Raw genomic sequence first — 19,743 nt, 5'->3', positions numbered from 1 at the left:
TCCCTGCTCTTAAGAAAACCACCCCAGCCTCTCCAGTCTATACATATAACTGTAAACCATCAAGTCTGGAAACATTTTAGTAAGTATTGTTTGTACCCTCTCCAAAGCTTCACAACGTACCTAAATTGAGTCCTGAGGTTATAAAAGCAGGTGGAACAGTTTCAGTAGCAGACACGATGGCCCCGGATCGTGACGGCTCTGCGAGCTCTCTCCCACAGATCCTCTCCCGACATCTCTTGCATGTTTTTTTCATGGTGTGGAACGATCTGGCTGGACTGTACTCAGAACAATACTTTTCACTGTACCTCGGTACAGGTGACAATAAATCAAATCCAATCCAATCTTGAGGTATGGGAGAAAATGGGTGATGTTACAGAGGAAGAGGTAAATATGATTTCCCAGTCGAGAGAAATCTGGGGACAGAATTTAACCTTTGGGTTGAACAAAATGCTGAGGTTGCAAGCAGTCTAAACTGTGGCCGGGATGCAGGAAACAAGAGTAGTCAGCGTTGAAGGAGTGTGGAGTTTGTGTTGGCCAAGTGAGAGCAGAATTGATTCAACTCTGATCTGTTTCAAAACCGTATTCACCATCCAGTGTCACAGGCAAAGAATAGAAGTGGGACCGTACCCAGCTCCAGACTTGACCTTCTGGAGAAGATGGAAGAAAGGAAAGGATAGGGAATCTGACCATGTGAAGCATTAACACCAGTACAGACCAGTTGGGCTGTATAATCTAATTCTAAGCTGTAAATTATATATCATTCCAGAGAGCAAATTTTGATTTTAATAAAATAGCCTTTAATCATGGAATGGTTACAGCACAGGACGAGACAATTCCGCCCGCCATATCTGTGCCAGCCCTTTGCAAGTGCAACATTGTTAGTCTTTTTTCTTTTACCTACCTAACCTCTAATTATGATCCATCCAAACTAGGACTTTTGGCTGTTAAAATCTGTCAAATTTCTGTTTCTTCAAATTACAATTTTGGACAGTTGGTGTTAGCTCCGATTAAGCCTGAATCTGAAACATGAACAGAAAATGCTGGAAAATCTCAGCACGCCTGACAGCCTCTGTGGAGAGAACAGGGCTAACAATTCAAGTCTGGAGGACTCTTCGTATGATCTCAATTAGATCACTGCTCAATTTCCTACACGGGTAATACACGCCTAGTATCTGCAAAAGACGAGGCAAAGGGGAAAGTTCTTCCTTCCCTTCTGGTGCTGAACAATATTAAATGTCAAAATGTCACTCTTGTCACCGACACTGGACTAGAATTGTCGCCCTTTGCTAGCTTGGAGTTTGTGCTTTCTGGGTTTATCCAGAGCCAAAGTTTTACGTTCTTGCCTGCCAAGCCGTTGAAGTCACCTTGGAAAATTCCATCTCCACTTCTGAAATATCTTGTGCTGTTCCAAAAGTAAATAATGCAAGTCCTGAGACAGTCTTGTCAAATCTCACTGATTGGAAAACCAAACTTTCTTTACTCGAGAGCGGTTAGAATGTGTAACTCCCTTTCACACGGGGCAGTTGAGATGACTAGCACAGTGACGTCTAAGGGAATGCTTGATAAATACTTGGAAGGAGAAATTGATAGACAGATATTTTGATAAGATGAGATGAATTAAGATGGGAGGAGGCTTGTAGGGAGCACAAGCAATGGTTCTGACCATTGGAACAAATGACATGTTGCTATTCTTTAAAACCAATGTCAAACCATTTCCATCCTCTTTAACTCATAAGCACCTGGCATATTCAGGATGAGAATGAAACTGACATCCAGAGCTTTTGGTCCAGCAGGAACAATGTGACTTTTGAAGGCTCCCATAGCGACTTATAGACTTATAGACTTCATAGAGTTCATAGAATTTTCAGTGCAGAAGGAGGCCATTTGGGCCATCAAGTCTGCACCGGCCCTTGGAAAGAGCACTCTATTTCAGCCCACATCTCTATCCTATCCCCATAACCCAGTAACCCCACCTAAGCTTTTTGGCACGGCCAATCCACCAGTACTGCACATCTTTGGACTGTGCACCCGGAGGAAACCCATGCAGACACGGGGAGAACGTGCAGACTCCTCACAGACAGTGACCCAAGACTTAAGAGGGAAAATTCTTGCAGACTAGGAAGTTGCAAGGTTTAGTTATTTCACTGAGCCGGGTTAGCTGATTTCAAAGCCGGGGTGGTAAAGTCTTGTGGCTTAAGAAGGTGGCTTTCTGCAGAGAGCTGATCAAGATCCGAGGGTTCCTGGTGGAACATTTGCACATGTAGATTGGAGAGGTTATGATTTTAGGCTGTAGCCCCACAGTCTGCCAACACTTGCTGCTCAGCCTCAACTATGAAGACCTTTAAGGTGAGTTATCCGTGAAATGTTTCAATACTCGAGAGCGGGAGTTTTTATTTTTAAACAAAAAAGCAATAATTGAACCCATGGAATCCATTAATGGAATAATTTTATTGTTACATTGAAGAAAGCTGTTTTACTGTCGATAGATTTTTCTTCAGCTGCCATCTTGTGTTTTCCCTGCACCCACTTTGCTTTTCCAGGGATGACCAAAGCTTTCCCTCGACTAGGGGATATGGAACCTGTTTTCCGGATCACAGGGGAGGGAATTCATTATCTTACAGAGCAAAGCAAAGAGTACGAAATGGGAACTACTCGCGCTGACTGTTTGGTTAAAATTTTCACCCTAACTTCCCACGAAGATGTTCACAGATTACGATTATAGATTTTTCTTGACTGTTTTTTTAAAAAGATGCTGCTGAGTGAAGCTGTTAATTGTATTATTGTGTCCTCTCATCATTCCAGCATTTTCTGTCCTCAAGAAAACACAGAAGAGGCTCTTTTGCTGCTGCTCATTAGTGAATCTATGGTAAGTGTGATCGCTCGACAACCGAGGAAGTTCAGTGTGGTGACATTTAATGCAATTATAATTGTCCCAACGGAAATTATAACTTGATGCATGTGAAATGGAGCTGATGTGAAGAAATAGCATATTAATAAATTCTGATTATTCACTCTTGACAGGCACGTAGGGCTGCACAGTTATAACAAGGAAAGAATGATATTTAACTTGGAGTTCCAAGTTCCAAAGCACACAAACAGGCCATCCGGCCCAACAGGCCTACGCCAGAGTTTATGATTTTCATGATAAACCTCTGCCAGCTTATTCCATCTCATCCCATCTGCAGGGTGTTGCGGAATCTACAGTAACATTTGTATTATCCGGCACTGTGCCACCAAAATTCTCCAGTAACTCATTTCTAACTGCTCACTTTATAAAAAAATTAATTGCTAAACTCAGAGGGAAGCACATGGCAAAAGTGACGAGGATAATCCAGGGAGTTAAAAGCCTGCATGCAGGAATTTGAAAATGTGGTCAAATATTTTAAGTCCGTTCTCTAGGACTTCTTTAAAGCCGATTTCATCCCAGAGGACCATAGGGCTGTTTTTCCTTTTGAGAGGGAGAGCTGACTGGTGGTGATTACCATGCCTCAGGCAAGGGGCAAGGTTGAGAAGGCTGAGCCTTCCTGAATAACCTCAGCCGGCACGGCAATTGAACCCGCCCTGTTGGCTTCGCTCTGCATCACAAACCAGCTGTTCAGCCAACTGAGCTTAACCGGCCCCAGGACTTCTATAATGCCTGAGCCAAGAGAAAAATGGACAGCGTCGATACTCCCTTCCCAGAGTCAGCAACATGATCAGGAAAATGTCAAGATTTCGCAACCCTCCTGTGGGATTGTGAGCGAGCCTGGGGTTGACTGAGAAATTGTCTCTCTCATGATCAATTTGTGAGAGTTTGTATGTCTGGGGATGACAGCAACCTAAATTACATGTTAATATAGCCATGGATACAATGCAAGGCTTAGTCACAGGCTAATGTATCCACGGAAATGCTGACAGCCCAGTTCATCCCTTGCACGCGTCCTGGAGTTTGAGACAAAATTGGGAACGTTTAACATGGGGAGCAAGGAAATAGGTGAATGAGTTATCCCGGGATTCACTTGGGCATCTTCTGAGGATTCGGTGTTGTCGACCTGGGAGGCCAAAGTCCTGACCTAGGTAGACAACAAGCTTCAACGGAGCTCGGAAAATACATTCAATTTCTACAGATATGTTAATTGGGGGGGTAAAAGTTGAAGAGTGTGAGCTTGTGTTGCTTTTAACAAGAGCTTGCATTTATGCAGTACCTTTAATGTAGCAAAACATCTCGAAGTGCTTCACAAAGTGTTATTTAACAAAATTTGACACCAAGCTACATGCGATTTTCAGACACGTAACCAAAAGCCAAGTCAAAGACCAAGGTTCTAAGGAGCATCTTAAAGGATGAGAGTAAGGCAGACAGATTTAGAGAGGGAAATTCTGAAGCTTCGAGCCAAGGCAGCTGAAGGTACAGCTGCCAGTGGTGGGGCCAAAGGAAGCAGAAGAGGCCAAAATTTGAGCAACTTCATGTTCTCAGAGGGTTGCAGGACTGGAGGAGGTGACAGAGGTAGGGAAGTTACAAACCATTTGAACACCGGGTTTCAGACCTGAAGCATTTTAATGATTTGGAACTTTTATTGAATGATGTGTATGTTTCCACTTTACACCCCCTGTAGGATGACTCCCGAAGCATTTCAACCTGAGACTAAATAGTAACATGTACCAGTATAAGTGGGCATTCTGATATCCATTTGAGTTGTCATCTTATTTTTAGATTGAATTCCTCTTTGTAGATGAGAGGAGTCTCTTGGATTCAGCTCTCGCTTTTCTACCTCGGATTTATCAAGAAGCACAGTACTAATGAACACTCATGCGCTCTTCCTGCACATTATTCATTCAATTGTATTTTATTTTTGTTTAAAATCAATACATACTGAATGTCCAGTTCATCTTATTGCAGCATAGAGATGGTACGGATATAAGTGCCTGAGTTGGAACTGTGATCGATTAGAATATTATTGTGAGCTTATGTCCTGTCATGATTTACATGTGTTGTCATGCTGCAAGTTGTGATTTTGTCTGCCTGTTTCCTGCCTGATATTGTGAAGATTCAGTTTGGGTGTGTGTCAATTTACAGAACAGACTTGCTGTGTGAATGGAGTTCTCAGTTAACCTGCTTGTTGCTCAGTGCTGTTTAAAATTAGGCAGGCGCAGGTATAAATGAGGCTGTAAAGTCATCGGTGGTTCTTTCCTGGAAGCTCACCCGATTCAGTTCTCTGTTTACTGCCCCTGAGCTATTGTGAAACGCTGATGTATTTCTCCCCCACAAATTGATTCGAGTGTTTTCTCAAGCTGTGCTGCACCCTATTTTTCTCCTGCTGCTCACCATTATGTTTCATTTTTAAGTTATCTATTCACAGAAACGTGATGTAATGTATTTCCTTTGTTTTCATTAAACTCAGCCTCTGCTGGTCCTCTTGGGGGGGGGGGGGGACTGACGGCTCACTGAGTAAAGGTAGCACCTGGTGTAGTGCCAAATGTAGATCAGAGGAGTCCACATTCTTTTGTAGGCCGGTGCTGATTTTGCCCAAGACAGTGAAGAACCAAAGTGATTGCTCTGTGACTTTGACTCTAAGTAAAAGTAGGGTTCTGCACTGCTGGTCACCATCATTCTAGGTCTTGCAATAAAGGATTGGTATGTGAGAGCATGACCAGATTCGGGAGTGATTCACTCTCTTTCCCCCCTTCCCTCAGTTTGAGTGGTCTCACTGTCAAGGCACGCAAATGAAGAATAGGAATGTTAGAGAAGGGTTGCCGGCTTTAGTGGAACTCACTATCTCTCTGAAGAGCAGGGAAGCAGACTGGGGAGAAATCGAAGAAAGGACAAAAGTGATGTTAGTTTTTGAGCTTCAAGTAAAATATTGAGAGGCAGATTATAAATTTGAGTTTCCAGGGTGGCACCAGTTCCAACCTTTTACTCGGGTAGGTCAAAAATAAAAAGTCTTGTTCTGTGTGGTGAGTGACTTTGCTGTGTCGTGTTTTCCAGGCTAACAGGGATGCTGTGCTCAGCCGGATCCCAGAACACAACAATGATCGCGTTATCAGTTTACAGAGTGCCTCCATTGTCTATGATCTGCTAACAGTAGCACTGGGAAGGCGTGGTCAATATGAAATGCTGTCAGAGGTGAGTCCAGTCCAGAAGCCCCTTCGTTGAAGGCTTTACCAAACATTACACCAGTCAAATATGTTTGACCGGACCCATCCTGACATTTCACTCTGATATGGGGTATTGCCCACAGCCCATTATATCTCTCATTTGTTTCACACCTCACAAAATGGCGACGACCCCAGCAATTTTAAAATCTGAATTTCAGTGACAGGAAATTACAGAGCGGTAGTGTTAAATGTTCAAAATTCTCTGTTTACATTTGGGAATTGGGGAGAGGTGAGCAGCACGCATTTTCATCAACTTTAATAAGTGAAGAGTATGACCATGGTCTTTCCCTGCTCACTTGTCATTTCTCTACTCTTCTGCATCCAATCTCACTCTTCTTCCTCTGCTACCCATCCATTCTTGAAGCTTGCCTCCTTCTCTCGTACTACTCTCTTCCATTCTGTTTCAATACTTCTCCCCTTCTTCCCCATCCTAGTTATTCTATGTTGTTCCCCCCCCGTCTCTCTTTTTCCTCTCTCAAACTGGCTGGCTCTTATTGTTGGTCTGTTTTTCATTATCTTTCTTCTCCTGCTGCCTGATCTGCTGGCTATTTTCTTTATTTCTCTTTCATGAGTTCTTCCCTTTTTATCTTTCTCCAGTTCGCAACCTCTGTTATTTACTTTGCTCTTCACCCATTTCCATTCCCTCTCTTCCCCCCACCCTAACTGTAGGGCGGTACGTTAATGCAATGATAAGTTATGGTTGAAAACCTAAGCATTGCGACCTGAATATAGTGTCGTAAAAATGAATGAACCTATAAATTATTGTGCAGAATAATCCCTGAATTTCTCAACCTCTTCACCTTCCTTTCCTTTAAGGCCCTTTCTAAAACTTGCAGAACTTGCAGGTGGTGGTGTTCCCATGTGTTTGTTGCCATCGCCTTCTAGATGGTAGCAGTCGTGGGTTTGAGAGGTGCTGTATCAGGAGCCTTGGTGAGGTTCTGTAGATGGCGCACACTGCTGCCACTGTGCATCGGTGGTGGAGGGAGTGGATGTTTGTGGATGGGGTGCCAATCAAGTGGGCTGCTTAGTCCTGAATGATGTTGAGCTCCTGGAGTGTTGCTGGTGCTGCACTCATCCAGGCAAGTGGAGAGTATCACATCACACCCCTGACTTGTTCCCTGGAGATGGTGGACAACCTTTGGGGAGTTGGACAGTGAGTTACTCGCTGCAGGGTTCCAAGCCGCTGACCTGCTTTTATAGTCACAAGAGCTACATTTAGTGAGAAGAGCTATATTTGGTAACATGTATAAATTGAAGCATTGCGCAATACAAAGACATTTCCTCTCTGGGTCAAATCTCGCCCAATCTGGTCAAGTGAAAATCACCTTTATCTAATGTGAGGGTCCCGTGTGGAATAATTTTGGACTGTCAGTCCAATTCCTAATGGTAATGGACTTGCTGTGTAAAATTACCCATAACTGGACATGATTCCTGACTTCACTTAGGCTGCAGAGTGGTCGGTGTGGGGAGGGAGGTAATATCTCACAGGTGAGCTGAGGGTGGTTTTGGGACCGGGCAGGAGTTTGTTGTTGGGGCAGTTGAAAGAGACGGATCTATTCTGTGTCTGGCTACATTGGAACAGGACAACTCAAGCTGTTCCACCAATGACAACAGCAACTTGCATTAATATAGCAGCCTTAATGTAGTAAAACACCTCAAGGTGCACATGACTTAGCAAACAAAATTTAATATCGAGCTGCATAATGAGATATTGGGTCGGAGTTAGTCGGCAGTGCAGGTTCTAATGAACACCAAAGTGGGGGGGAAAGGTGGGGAGATATAGGAAGGGAATCCCACAGCATCAGGACCTTGGCAGCTGAAGACATGGCCACCAGAGTCAGGCCAAATAAAATCAGGGATGCTCGAGGTAGAGGGCGAGAATGTAAATTTTAAAATTGAACCTTTGTTTAACCTGGAGCCAGTGTAGCCCAGTGAGCACAAGGATTAATTGTGAATAGGACTCTGGAAACAGATTTTTGGGTGACCTCGGGTTTACAGAAGGTAGAATGAGCAAGGCCAGCCAAGAGTGCATTGGAATAGTCAAGTCTAAAGCTAAAAAGGGCATGATGAGGGTTTCAGCAGCAGATTAACTGAGGCAAGGGCAGAGTTGGGCGGTGTCATAGAGGTAGAAATAAACAGTCTTAATGATGATATGGTTATATAGTTGTGAGGCCGTCTCGGGGTCAGATGTGATGCCATGATTGCTAATGATCTGTTTCAGCTTTAGGCCATTGGCGGGGAAGGGATGGGGTCAGTGGCGATGTTTTGGAGTTAGCTTCCATCTTTCCAGTATTTCATTGGTGAAAATATCTGCTCATCTTTAAATGGATATCAACCAAGCAGTCTTTGTGACAGCGGAAGAGCAAGAGGGATGGTGATCATGGTTTATTCATATCCAAACGCCATTTGCTTACGCTCCATATCCCTTGGCGAGGAAAAATCTATCTGTGTCAAATTTAAAAGTTATTTATTCAGCTAGCATGCAGCATTTTTGTGGGAAGTTGTTCTGCCCCCCTTTGCATGAACAGGCATCTACCAACTTCTCTCCTGAATTGCCTGCCCCCGATTTAAGATTATGTCCCATTGCCCTATACTCGTCCCCTGCCCCCAGAGGCGGAAACATTTATCTACCCAATCATTTACTTTCGAAATGTAAAACTTCAATTCCATCAACCCTTAATCTTTTGTATTCGGGAAATACAAACCTAGTTAATGCCATCTTTCCTCGTGATTTAACCATGGGAGCCCTGGTAACATTCAGGTGAACCTGCGCCTCACCCTATCCAAGGTTACTGCATGTATAGAACTGGACACAGTGCCTGAGATATGCACCAGCTCGGGCTTTATGCAGATGTACCAAGACTTCTTCCCTTTTATATTCAACCCTCTTGTTATAAAAGCAAGCATTCCATTAGCCTTTTGAATTTTCTTCTTCAATCTGGCCACTGCATGTACGGTGCCCTCTAAATCTCTTTGGACCTCCTGTTCTTAATGTTGCCCCATATTAAAAATAGCCAGTAAGCATTGCCATGACTAAGGTGAGGTTTTTCCTCGTGAAAGTCTGATACAATTAAGAAGAAGAATACAACCTAAAAGATCTTTCCACTTGGCATATTTGAGGCATAAAATGCTAGAGCTCCCAATTTTGATGAAGGCACACATACCTCCATACCAGCAGAAGCCTTGCGCCTTGATGCTCAGACCAGATTTTAGCCAGAGCACTTGCTTTAAGTCATTTTTTAACACAAAAAAAACTGACATTCTTTGTATAGTGAAACACTTTTTAAATGTTCACAGCTCCCTTGTGGTCCTGGACTGAACAAGCTATTATTCAAGCCCCGGGGAGGAAGACATGATTGTTAATTCCTTTAAACAGCTGCATGTTGGATATGAAGAGAGGTTGTGCAGCTCTAATTCTTATAATTTAATCCCACTATCATACAGTTGTGATTATTCTACTTTGATAAGTACCCATGGATAACCTCAGTCTATGAGTTGCCTAGTTTGCGATTCTTGTTAATTACTTTTAATTGTATGTAGGTCATGGACATTAACTAGGTGTTCATTTGAGCCCATTATAACTAGACACAGACTAAAGCTATGGTTGTTGGGTTGGGAGGTTTATACTTGTAATGTGTAATGTAAAAGTGTAAAGATTGGCTCCAGTTTTATCCTTCATCAGCTGGCTTTCTGGATTAGTACTGGTAGCAGAGAATAGTTGCCTGAAGATGAAGGTTGGAAGCTAAAAGAAATTCAGACAGAAATGTCACAGTCCTAGAAGTCATTGTAAAAGATGACAGAAAGCAAACAAGGACAAATGTTAATCCTGCCTGGGGGACCTAAATCAGGGGACACAAACCATTTAGGATGAATTGAGAAGGAATTTCTTCACTCTGAGGGAGGTGAATCTTTGAAATTCTCAACTCCAGAATGCTGTGGAGGCTCAGTCATTGACCTTGCTCAAGACAGAGATCAATACATTTCTAGTGGTTTAACATATCAAGGGATATGGCTAACGTGGGCAAATTGGCGTTGAGGTACAATATCAGCTATGATCTAGTTGAATGTCAGATCTGGCTTGAGGGGCCAAATGGCCCACTCCAGCTCCTATTTCCTATAATCCTCCAGATTATATCACAGACTGCATAAAGATTGTAGAAATTCAATTTGGGGATCCCTGTATTAGTGTTCAGGTCGTCAGGTTGTGCTAAACTGTCTCATGTGAAATGCTCCTGGTTCTAAATGGTGTTCAGTTCTTGGAGGAGGAGACCCGATTGAATCCAATGCCTGCTGCCTTGAAAAATATTCCTTGGAAAACAGTCATTTCCTTGTGACACAAAGAATAGAGCACTCAATTGGCAGATTTTGAAATGGGCCAGATACTGGATGCAGACTTCAATATAATGGATGGATTAAAGTAGGATAGAATGAGGTTGGAAAGCGTCAGTAGCAGCTCCACAGTCTCTTGACCCCAAGAAATGTTGTCATGCACGTTTCATCTGATGACATACAATAGTTGCTCAATGATTCAGAATGTTTAAGATTCCAGTAAGGCAGTTGTTACAAATACGAGATGCCTTTCAACATATCTCAATTTAAGGCAGGAAGCAGTAGCTTTAATATCGGAGAACATAGTTCTTCATTTGGACCTCATAAACCTGTATATTAGGCGGTTGTTTGGATGACTCCAGTGTATTCGCCACTGAGGGAAACAATCTGTGTAGAGTTCTAAGAATAACTACGCCCCGGACGGCACGGTGGTTAGCACTGCTGCCTCCCAGCGCCGAGGACCCAGGTTCGATTCGGGCCCCGGGTCACTGTCCGTGTGGAGTTTGCACATTCTCCCCATGTCTGCGTGGGTCTCACTCCCACAACCCAAAGATGTGCAGGTTAAATGGCCACGTTAAACGCCCCTTAATTGGGAAAAAAATTAATTGGGCACTCTAAATTTATATATTTTTTAAAACGAATAACTATGCCCAATTTAATTGTCACTCTTGACACATGGAATGAAGATCTGGAAAAGTCATTATCCAGCAATCAACCCTTCACAACTTGGTCTTTGCTTCACACTTCCACCATTGGGAACCTTCAGTCAAACCTTTTTTGAAAAATAATTTTATTAAGAAAATGTTTCAATATAACACCATAAAAACCATATTGGAGGAGACATCAAGTGAGTAAGAAAGGCGTAGAATGTCTAGACCAGGTAAGTCACCAGGGGGTTTGGCAAGATTGAACAGCATTTATTTTAATGTGAGGAGTCTGACAAACAAGGCAGATGAATTGACATAAATTAAAACAGGGGGAAATGTTATTACTGTCACTGAGACATGGTTGAGAGAGGGGCAGGACTGTCAGCTCAATATTCCAGGATATAGAATCTTCTTGTGGGATAGGGAAGGATGTAAAAGAGGACGGCGTGTCACAATTTTGATGGAATCAATTACAGCAGTAAGGAGGGACGACATCTTAGAAGGCTCTTCAAATGAGGCCATTGGGTAGAACTTAAAAACCAGATAGGAGCAATCACATTGCTGTGAGTGTTCTATAGGCCCCCAAACAGTCCAAGACAAATAGAAGAGCAGATATGGGGGCAAATTTCAGAGAAGTGTAAAAGTATAGGGTAGTGATAGTGGGGGATTTCAACTTCCCCATTGTTAACTGGGAAAGCCAAAGTGTGAAAGATTTAGAGGGAGAGGACTTTTTAAAGTACATTCAGGATAACTTTTTAGGCCAGTTCGTAGAAGGACCTACAAGAGAGAGGGGTCCTGGACTTAATTTTCGGTAACAAAGGTGGCCAAGCAATAAGGCAACCTTCCGAGATCGGCTCCCGTTCCTGGAGGATTCACCGGAAACCATTCACTTTTGCCCAGGTTCAATTTATATCCCGAGAAGGAGCCAAAACGCCTAAGCAGCTTCATTGTCTCCTCTACGCTGGAAAGAGGATCTGTCACATACAAAAACAAATCATCCGCGTACAGAGACACCCTGTGCTCCCTCCCCTCCATCTCCCTCCACCTCATAAATTACCTCAGTGCTATGGCCAGGGGTTTAATTGCCATGGCAAACAGTAGCGGGGACAATGGACACCCCTGCCTCATGCTCTCTTCATTCCAGCTCAAGGCATTCGTATAAAGGCTTATGGTGGCGGCCTGATATAGGAGCTGGATTCAAGATATATTCTAGGTCCAAAACCAAACCTTCCCAGGATCTCGAACCGATAACCCACTCCACCCTGTCAAACGCCTTTTCAGCATCCAATGAAATAATTATCTCTGGCTCAGGGGCTGAAGAGGGGGACAGGGTAATATTAAACAACCGCTGAATATTGACTGACAGCTGCCTGCCCTTAACAAACCCAAGATGTTCTTGTGATATAACCTCTAGAAGGCAGGGCTCCAAGTGCATTGCCAAAACCTTCGGCAGCAACTTTGCATCCGCATTCAATAATGAAATAAGGCAATGCGACGACCCACACTCAATCGGATCCTTATCCTCTAAAATCGGAGAAATCGACGCCTGCGTGATGTGGCCAGCAACATGCCCCGAGACAAGGAGCTGTTAAACATCTCTAATAACAATGTGCCAGCTGACCCACACATTTCTTATAAAATTCGATTAGAAATCCATCCAGGCCCGGTGCTTTACCCGACTGCATCAAGCCCATGCATTTCATGACCTCTTCCAGGGTCAGTGGCCAATTCCTCCCTGCTCACTAGTTCTACAACGGGGATAGAAAAATCATCCAAAACCTCTGACATTCCTAACCTATCCTCAGGGGGTTACGAGTTATAACGACTACGATAGAGAGCCTCGAAAGCCTCATTGACCTTACCTGGGGTGGAGACCAACCTGCCACTCGACTCCTTTACCTGCACTATTTCCCAAGAGGCTGCCTCAGCTGGTGTGCTAACGGACAACTGGCCTTCTTCCCAAGTTCATTTTTAAAAAATCCTCGAGTGTCGCAGCTGATGCACTGCCTACATGTCGCAAGCAGCCCAGATTCCAACTGCAGCTTCTTTCTGCTTGCCAACAACTCCGGCGTCAGGGCGAGTATTGACGATCCACCTCTAGGATGGCATCCAACAACCTCTGCCTCGCCACCCATTTAGTCTTCTCTTTATGTGCCCTATAAGAGATTATCTCCCCCATAATTTGGGCAGCCCGGTAGCACAGTGGTTAGCACTGTGGCTTCACAGCGCCAGGGTCCCAGGTTCGGTTCCCCGCTGGGTCACTGTCTGTGCGGAGACTGCACATTCTCCCCGTGTCTGCCTGGGTTTCGTCCGGGTGCTCCGGTTTCCTCCCACAGTCCAAAGACTTGCAGGTTAGGTGGATTGACCATGATGAATTGCCCTTAGTGACCAAAAAGGTTAGAAGGGGCTATTGGGTTGCGGGGATAGGGTGGAAGTGAGGGCTTAAGTGGGTCGGTGCAGACTCGATGGGCCGAATGGCCTCCTTCTGCACTGTATGTTCTATAATGACCGCCTTCAGAGCCTCCCACAACATGGAAGGCAAGATCTTCTCACACTTAGTAAAATCAATGTAATCCCCAATGGTAGAGGAAACCCTCTCACAGAATCCCTTATCTGCCAACAACGCTGTTTCCAACCTCCAAGGGGGGCGCTGAGCAGTGCCAACCCCACAAGCAAATTCTCCACATGCATAGCCCGAAATCTCTATTGCCGAGTACCCCGCCGCCATCATCCCCAGAAGCCAAGATCTACTGTTGCCCTTTTTAGCCTTAGTTTATTACCTCTAATTCTGTCACCTTTGCTCACGAGTCACCAGGTATCTTTCTGATACCGCCACGTGGTTCAAGTCCAAGTAATGATTAATAATGCAACACACCGCTTAATAAGAATTAAATCAACGGTCATTTATTATATACAGCAATTAATACTTATGCAATAATGCTACTTCTAGACTAATACCTACAACTAACAGGCCAATACTTAACTTTAGGAATGGCCCACCAGGTCAGGGAAACGACTGGTCTTTCGAATTGGTCCTGAGCCTGCGGGATTCAAAAGGCTGATAAAGGTCGATGATTAGGAGTGTCTATCGGGTAGCGATCGCTGGAATCAAACTTACGGTTTTCTTTGTCGAAGGTTCTTGCGAAGGATGCGAGCAGGAAGAGAAGGGTCGAGCTGAACTTGGCCCCTATTCTTATAGTCCCCAGGGGCTTCCCGCCTCTCGGGGCAGACCTTGGCCCTGGTTCCAAGTGATTGGACTTGGTCCCAATCACTTGGTTCGATATGCTCCAATAATGGGGCGATTCCTTGATCGGCGGGTGGTCGCCCACCTTTCTTTGTGTTAGCCTCTCCTGGCGCCGAGAGGTCTGGAGTAGCTTTATGTTGCTAATGTGTGGCAATTGTTCCCGGGGATGGCTGTTTACTATGCAGATGGCTGGGTTGTTGTGATGTTAATGGCTGCAGGTATCGATCTGTCTGGATTCCCCCAGAGGCGAATACACTGTTTTACCTGCAGCTGTCCGTTTGAGTCCTGTTGGCTGATTTTCCCATCAGCCTCTGCCGTTCGCTTTTTTGGATCGGGGTTTGACCATTTTAATCGGGAATCAGCCATTTTACGTGGCTACACTACCCACCACAAAGAAATCGATCTGAGAAAACAGAAAATCTTTTACATTTGGATGTAAAAATCTCCATGGATCTGCCCTAACCCATCCCCCCATCTGCTCCATGAAGGTCAAGAGTACGTTTGCCACCCCAGAAGGACTCAAAAGACTTGGGCCTCGATCTATCCAGCCGAGGGTCCTGTACACAGTTAAAAGCCCCTCCCAAGATTAGCTGGTATGAGTCCAGATCAGGAAGAGAAGCCAGCAACTTGTTGCAAAAATCTGTTTCATCCCCGTTTGGTACATATACATTGACGAAGATCATAGGGGTACCCACCAACGACCCACTGGCCATTACGTACCTCCAATTCAGATCTATCAGAATCTTAGCTAAAACAGCTAATTTCTTATTAATCAAAACCACAACTCCCCCACTCCCACTACCCGGACCAACTGTCAAATCTCGACCAGCCCTTCACAACCTTGTCTGATATTTAATCCTCAAATGGGTCTCCTGCAACAGTGTCACACCAGCCTTCAAACTCCTACGGTGTGCAAACATACCAGATCTTTTTACCGGGCCGTTTAACTCCTCTAACTCCATATGACCAGCCGAATAGGGGGTCGTGTACAACACACACACATACACACACACACACACACACACACACATACACACACACAGAGTCAGCAGTCCAGCAACTACTCAGAGAGCCGACATCAGGCCCACCCAAGATGGCCGTCAAACCCCCTCAAGACAGAACAAAAAAAAGTTTGCAGCCACTGTCAGAGAACAGTGCTGCACGGAAATGACCCGGCAAATGATAACAAGGCAAACAAAGACACACACCCAACCAAAACAAAAACAAAACACCTAAGCTCATGCTAACAATAAACCCCACGGTATGAGCTGCAGAGACCCCCATCCCTCTGCTCCCGTTAACTAACTATTTAGCTAGCAGGATGGCCCCACACAGAGTAAAAGGCATAACAACAAAAGTCCATAATGCCCAAATCCAACTTTATTTGTTCAAGGGAAAAAAAAGATACATGAACACAACAACACTCATTCCACAAAACCCACAGTAAAAATCCAGGTACAAAGCTCCAAAACACCCAAAAGACATCCAACCAATATAATTCACAGTTTTCACGATCCCTCGCCATGATTCTGCACAAATGCCTCTACCTCCTCCAGATTTCCAGAATTTCAAAGTAGTAATCATTTGATTGATACGTCACTTGGAGGCACGCAGGGTAAACAACGTCAAATTGAACATTGCTGCGATACAGCGCAGCCTTGGCCTTGTTGAATGCTGCCCGCCTCTTGGCCATCTCCACTCCAACATCCTGATAGATCCTCACAACGTGGCCCTCCCATCCGGAGTCCCGATGACCTTTTGCCCACTGTCATGTGGGTGCCCCTTTTAAGAAATGTTTTTGTCTTATCACATGGCTTCAGTGATGTCATTGTGTGGGTTAAGTTGGGCTGTGGTTCTGTGAGTTTACTTTTGCTTTTGCTTTGGACTGGTTTCTACTGCACAGGTTGAAAGAAGGGTTTCTCTATCTTCATTTTAGAAGCTGTTTCCAGCTTGCTTGATAACTTAAAATAAATAAATGTTTTCTAGAAGGAATTCAAACCTGTTGTTTGGAAAGGAAGCAAAAGTATCAATACCAAATCTCATACCAGTAAGAGTGCCGTATGCTGGGCCACACCTTTGAAAAGGGGATTCTGGTTTTTACTTGGATCTTGTTATTAAATTGCAACAGTTAAGGGGGATTTGTTAAGGGTTATAAAAAGATTACTGTAGCTGCGTGGGTATTTATGTTTCAAGTTGCTAAAAATTCTTGCATGTGTGTGTTTCTACAAATGTTAACTAAATTTGTCGAACAAAGTTTGGGTTTTTTTGATTAAAAGTGTCTAAGAACTCTGTTCAATAACACCTGAAAGGCAAGCTCTTGTGCTCATCCCAATAAACAGTTGTAGGTCAGGTGAACTCCATGGTATACTTTGGAGTTTTCTAAACCCTGGCCCATAACACCACCACAAAACTCTTTGTCTTGAAAATTGTGAAAGCGCAGGATGATCGCACGGTGGCTCACCAGCATGGGGTTTCTACCTCAGCGAGCTGTGGCCCCGACCCAACTTGGGAGGGGATGCCATTTACCGTCAGTCAAACCTAAGCAACTCCTCATCTGGTGCCCACAAACATTTGGTATCAGGCCCGTGAGAAAGAGTGAATAGCAGTGGAAATTCGATCTTTCTCCTTTCCAGTTGCTTGAGATCACTGGCACTATTGTGGTGACCTGACTAGCACATAATACAACATAGGGAGCAAACCCAGGATCAACTGGAACGGTGTGACTTTTTTTAACAGGAAAGTAAACGTGCTCTTAAATAACACCTTTAACGTCCTCAGGATTTCCAAAGGTATTTCTGTCAATGAATTTGTGTTGAAGTGTAACTACTGTTATGGAGGCAAACACAGCAGCCAATTTACACACAGCAAGGTCATGCTCCAAACAGCAGTTGGATAAATAATCAGTTTTGGCTATTATTGAATGAAGGATAAACAATGGACAGGATACTAGGAGAATTTCACTTGATATTCAGATAATACTAGAGGGGGTAAACAGGGCCTCTGATCAATGTCTCATTCAGCAGAAAAAGCATCTGACAATGCAGTATTCCCTCAGCCTGGATTATGCATCATAAAGTTCTGAAAGTCAGGAGACATGGTGTAATGGTGGTGTCAGTGGACGAGTGACCCAGAGAAGCAGGCTAATGCTGTGGGCACATGTGTTCAAATCCCACCATGACATTTGGTGGAATTTAAATTCAATTAATAAAATCTGGAATTGAAAGCTCGTCCTTCTCACGGGTGACCAGAAAACCATTGATGGTTGTAAAAGCCCATCTGGCTCACTAACGTCCATCCTTACCTGGTCTGACCTACGTGACACTCCAGACCCACAGTTGACTCTGAACTGCCTGCTGATACGTGAGCCACGCCGTTCAAAGACAATGAGGGATGGGTAACAACTGCTGGCTTTGGTAGAGATGCCAGTGAGAATTTTTTAAAAAGCAGATAGTACCAGCATTTGAAGTGTCAAAAACGCAAACAATAAGCAGAAGGTTAAACGTAAGAAGTATAAACCAAGAGGACAGAAGAGCCATCTGTATACACACCATTGTGCAGGGGCAGAATTCACTTCTGTGGTTAATGGTTGAGGCAGAACTGATGCTAACATTCAAGATTAGACTGAAGAGATGGGAGAAGAAAAAGGGGGTAGTCGACTTCCGGTGGCGGCTGTGGAGGAGTAAGTCGCACATTTGGTGGCTCCCGCTCGGGTCGGACTTTTGGACCTTTTCCCCCGATTTTTTTTTTGCCGGACTTGAAATGTAAAACTGAAGACCGAGGCAATTGTGTATTGAATTCCCACATCGGTGCATGGAGAGAAGGACTAGAAGTGCTCATAAAGGCAGAAACAGAAAGACAGAAAAGGCTTGGGTTGAAGCTGCAGCGGGAGACAGCATGGCGGAGGACTGGACCTCTGGTTTGTCGACCCAGCGGTCAACGGAACAGCTGATGCAAGTTATTCAGGAAGACTTTGCTTAGCAGAAACGGGACTGCTTGGTCCTGATAAAAGAGTCGATTGTGCGGCTGGAGCTTAGATTCGACGCCCAAGATCGGGCGATCCAGAAGGTGGAGAAGGAGCTGGCTGAGCAGGAGGAATATTAAACTGCGGTGACGTTGGAGGTGGGGATGCTGAGAGACCATCGGTCCTCCAGGCCGATATCCCTGTTGAATGTGGACGCCAAACTGCTGGCCAAAATGTTGTCCTCCAGGATTGAGAATTGTGTACCGGATGTTATTGGGGAGGACCAGACGGGGTTTGTTAAGGGTAGGCAGTTGGTGACCAATGTAAGAAGGTTGTTAAATGTGATCATGATGCCCCCGGAAGGTAGGGAGTTGGAGGTAGGATCGTAATGGATGCAGAAAAGGCTTTTGATCGGGTAGAATGGGATTATCTGTGGGAGGTACTGGGACGGTTCGGATTTTGGCGGGGCTTTATTGACTGGGTCAGATTGTTGTATCAGGCTTCTGTGGCAAGTTTACGGACGAATAGGACAACATTGGACTATTTTAGACTGCACCGGGGACGAGACAGGGATGCCCCCGCTCCCCACTGTTGTTCGCGCTAGCTATAGAGCCGTTGGCAATTGCTCTGAGAGCCTCAAGGGGCTGGTCGGGAGGGGGGGGTGTGGAGCACAGAGTTGCACTCTATGCAGACGACCTGCTTCTGTATGTATCGGACCCATTAGAGGGGATGGAAGAAATCATGAGGATTCTAGGGGAATTTGGCCGGTTTTCGGGGTATAAGCTAAATATGGGGAAAAGTGAGATGTTTGTGGTCCAAGCGAGGGGACAGGAGAGGCGATTGGGGAACCTGCCGTTTAGATTAGTGGGGGAAGCTTTAGGTACCTAGGCATTCGGGTGGCGCGGAATGGGACCAGCTGCATAAATTCAATCTGGCCCAGCTAGTAGACCAAATGAAGGACGATTTTCGGAGATGGGACGCGCTCCCGTTGTCATTAGCTGGGAGGGTGCAGACGGTGAAGATGACGGTCCTACTGAGATTCCTGTTCATGTTTCAATGTCTCCCCATCTTTATTCCGCACTCCTTTTTTAAACGGGTCAACAAAGTGATCTCTGGCTTTGTTTGGGCGGGGAGAGGTCGGGCTGGCGCTGCCAAATTTTAGTAACTATTACTGGGCGGCGGATATAGCCATGATCAGGAAGTGGGTGGTGGGGGAGGGGTCTGCGTGGGTGAGTATGGCGGCGGCTTCATGCAAGGGCACCAGTTTGGGGGCGTTGGTAACTGCGCCTCTGCCGTTCTGCCGGCACGGTACTCCACCAGCCCCGTGGTGGTGGCGGCCCTGAGAGTCTGGGGGCAATGGAGGTGGCATGTGGGAGCAGAGGGAGCATCGGTCTGGTCCCCAATCTGTAATAATCACTGGTTTGCCCCAG

At 44.9% G+C, this 19,743-nt stretch overlaps 1 protein-coding gene across 2 annotated transcripts in view; it reads left to right on the top strand.

Annotated features, from left to right (window-relative positions):
• The window catches only part of ttc7b (tetratricopeptide repeat domain 7B), a 378,370-nt gene that overhangs the window by 147,318 nt on the left and 211,309 nt on the right, over window positions 1-19,743 (top strand). For both annotated transcript variants that reach the window (XM_072494039.1, XM_072494049.1), the window contains exons 8-9: window positions 2,803-2,866; window positions 5,963-6,100. In XM_072494039.1, the coding sequence (XP_072350140.1) occupies window positions 2,803-2,866; window positions 5,963-6,100 (202 nt within the window). The remainder of the gene's footprint in view (window positions 1-2,802; window positions 2,867-5,962; window positions 6,101-19,743) is intronic.

This window comes from Scyliorhinus torazame, chromosome 2 (assembly GCF_047496885.1).
Source record: "Scyliorhinus torazame isolate Kashiwa2021f chromosome 2, sScyTor2.1, whole genome shotgun sequence".
NCBI classification, from domain to species: Eukaryota; Metazoa; Chordata; class Chondrichthyes; order Carcharhiniformes; family Scyliorhinidae; genus Scyliorhinus; species Scyliorhinus torazame.
This window is presented reverse-complemented; position numbering and strand designations above follow the sequence as displayed.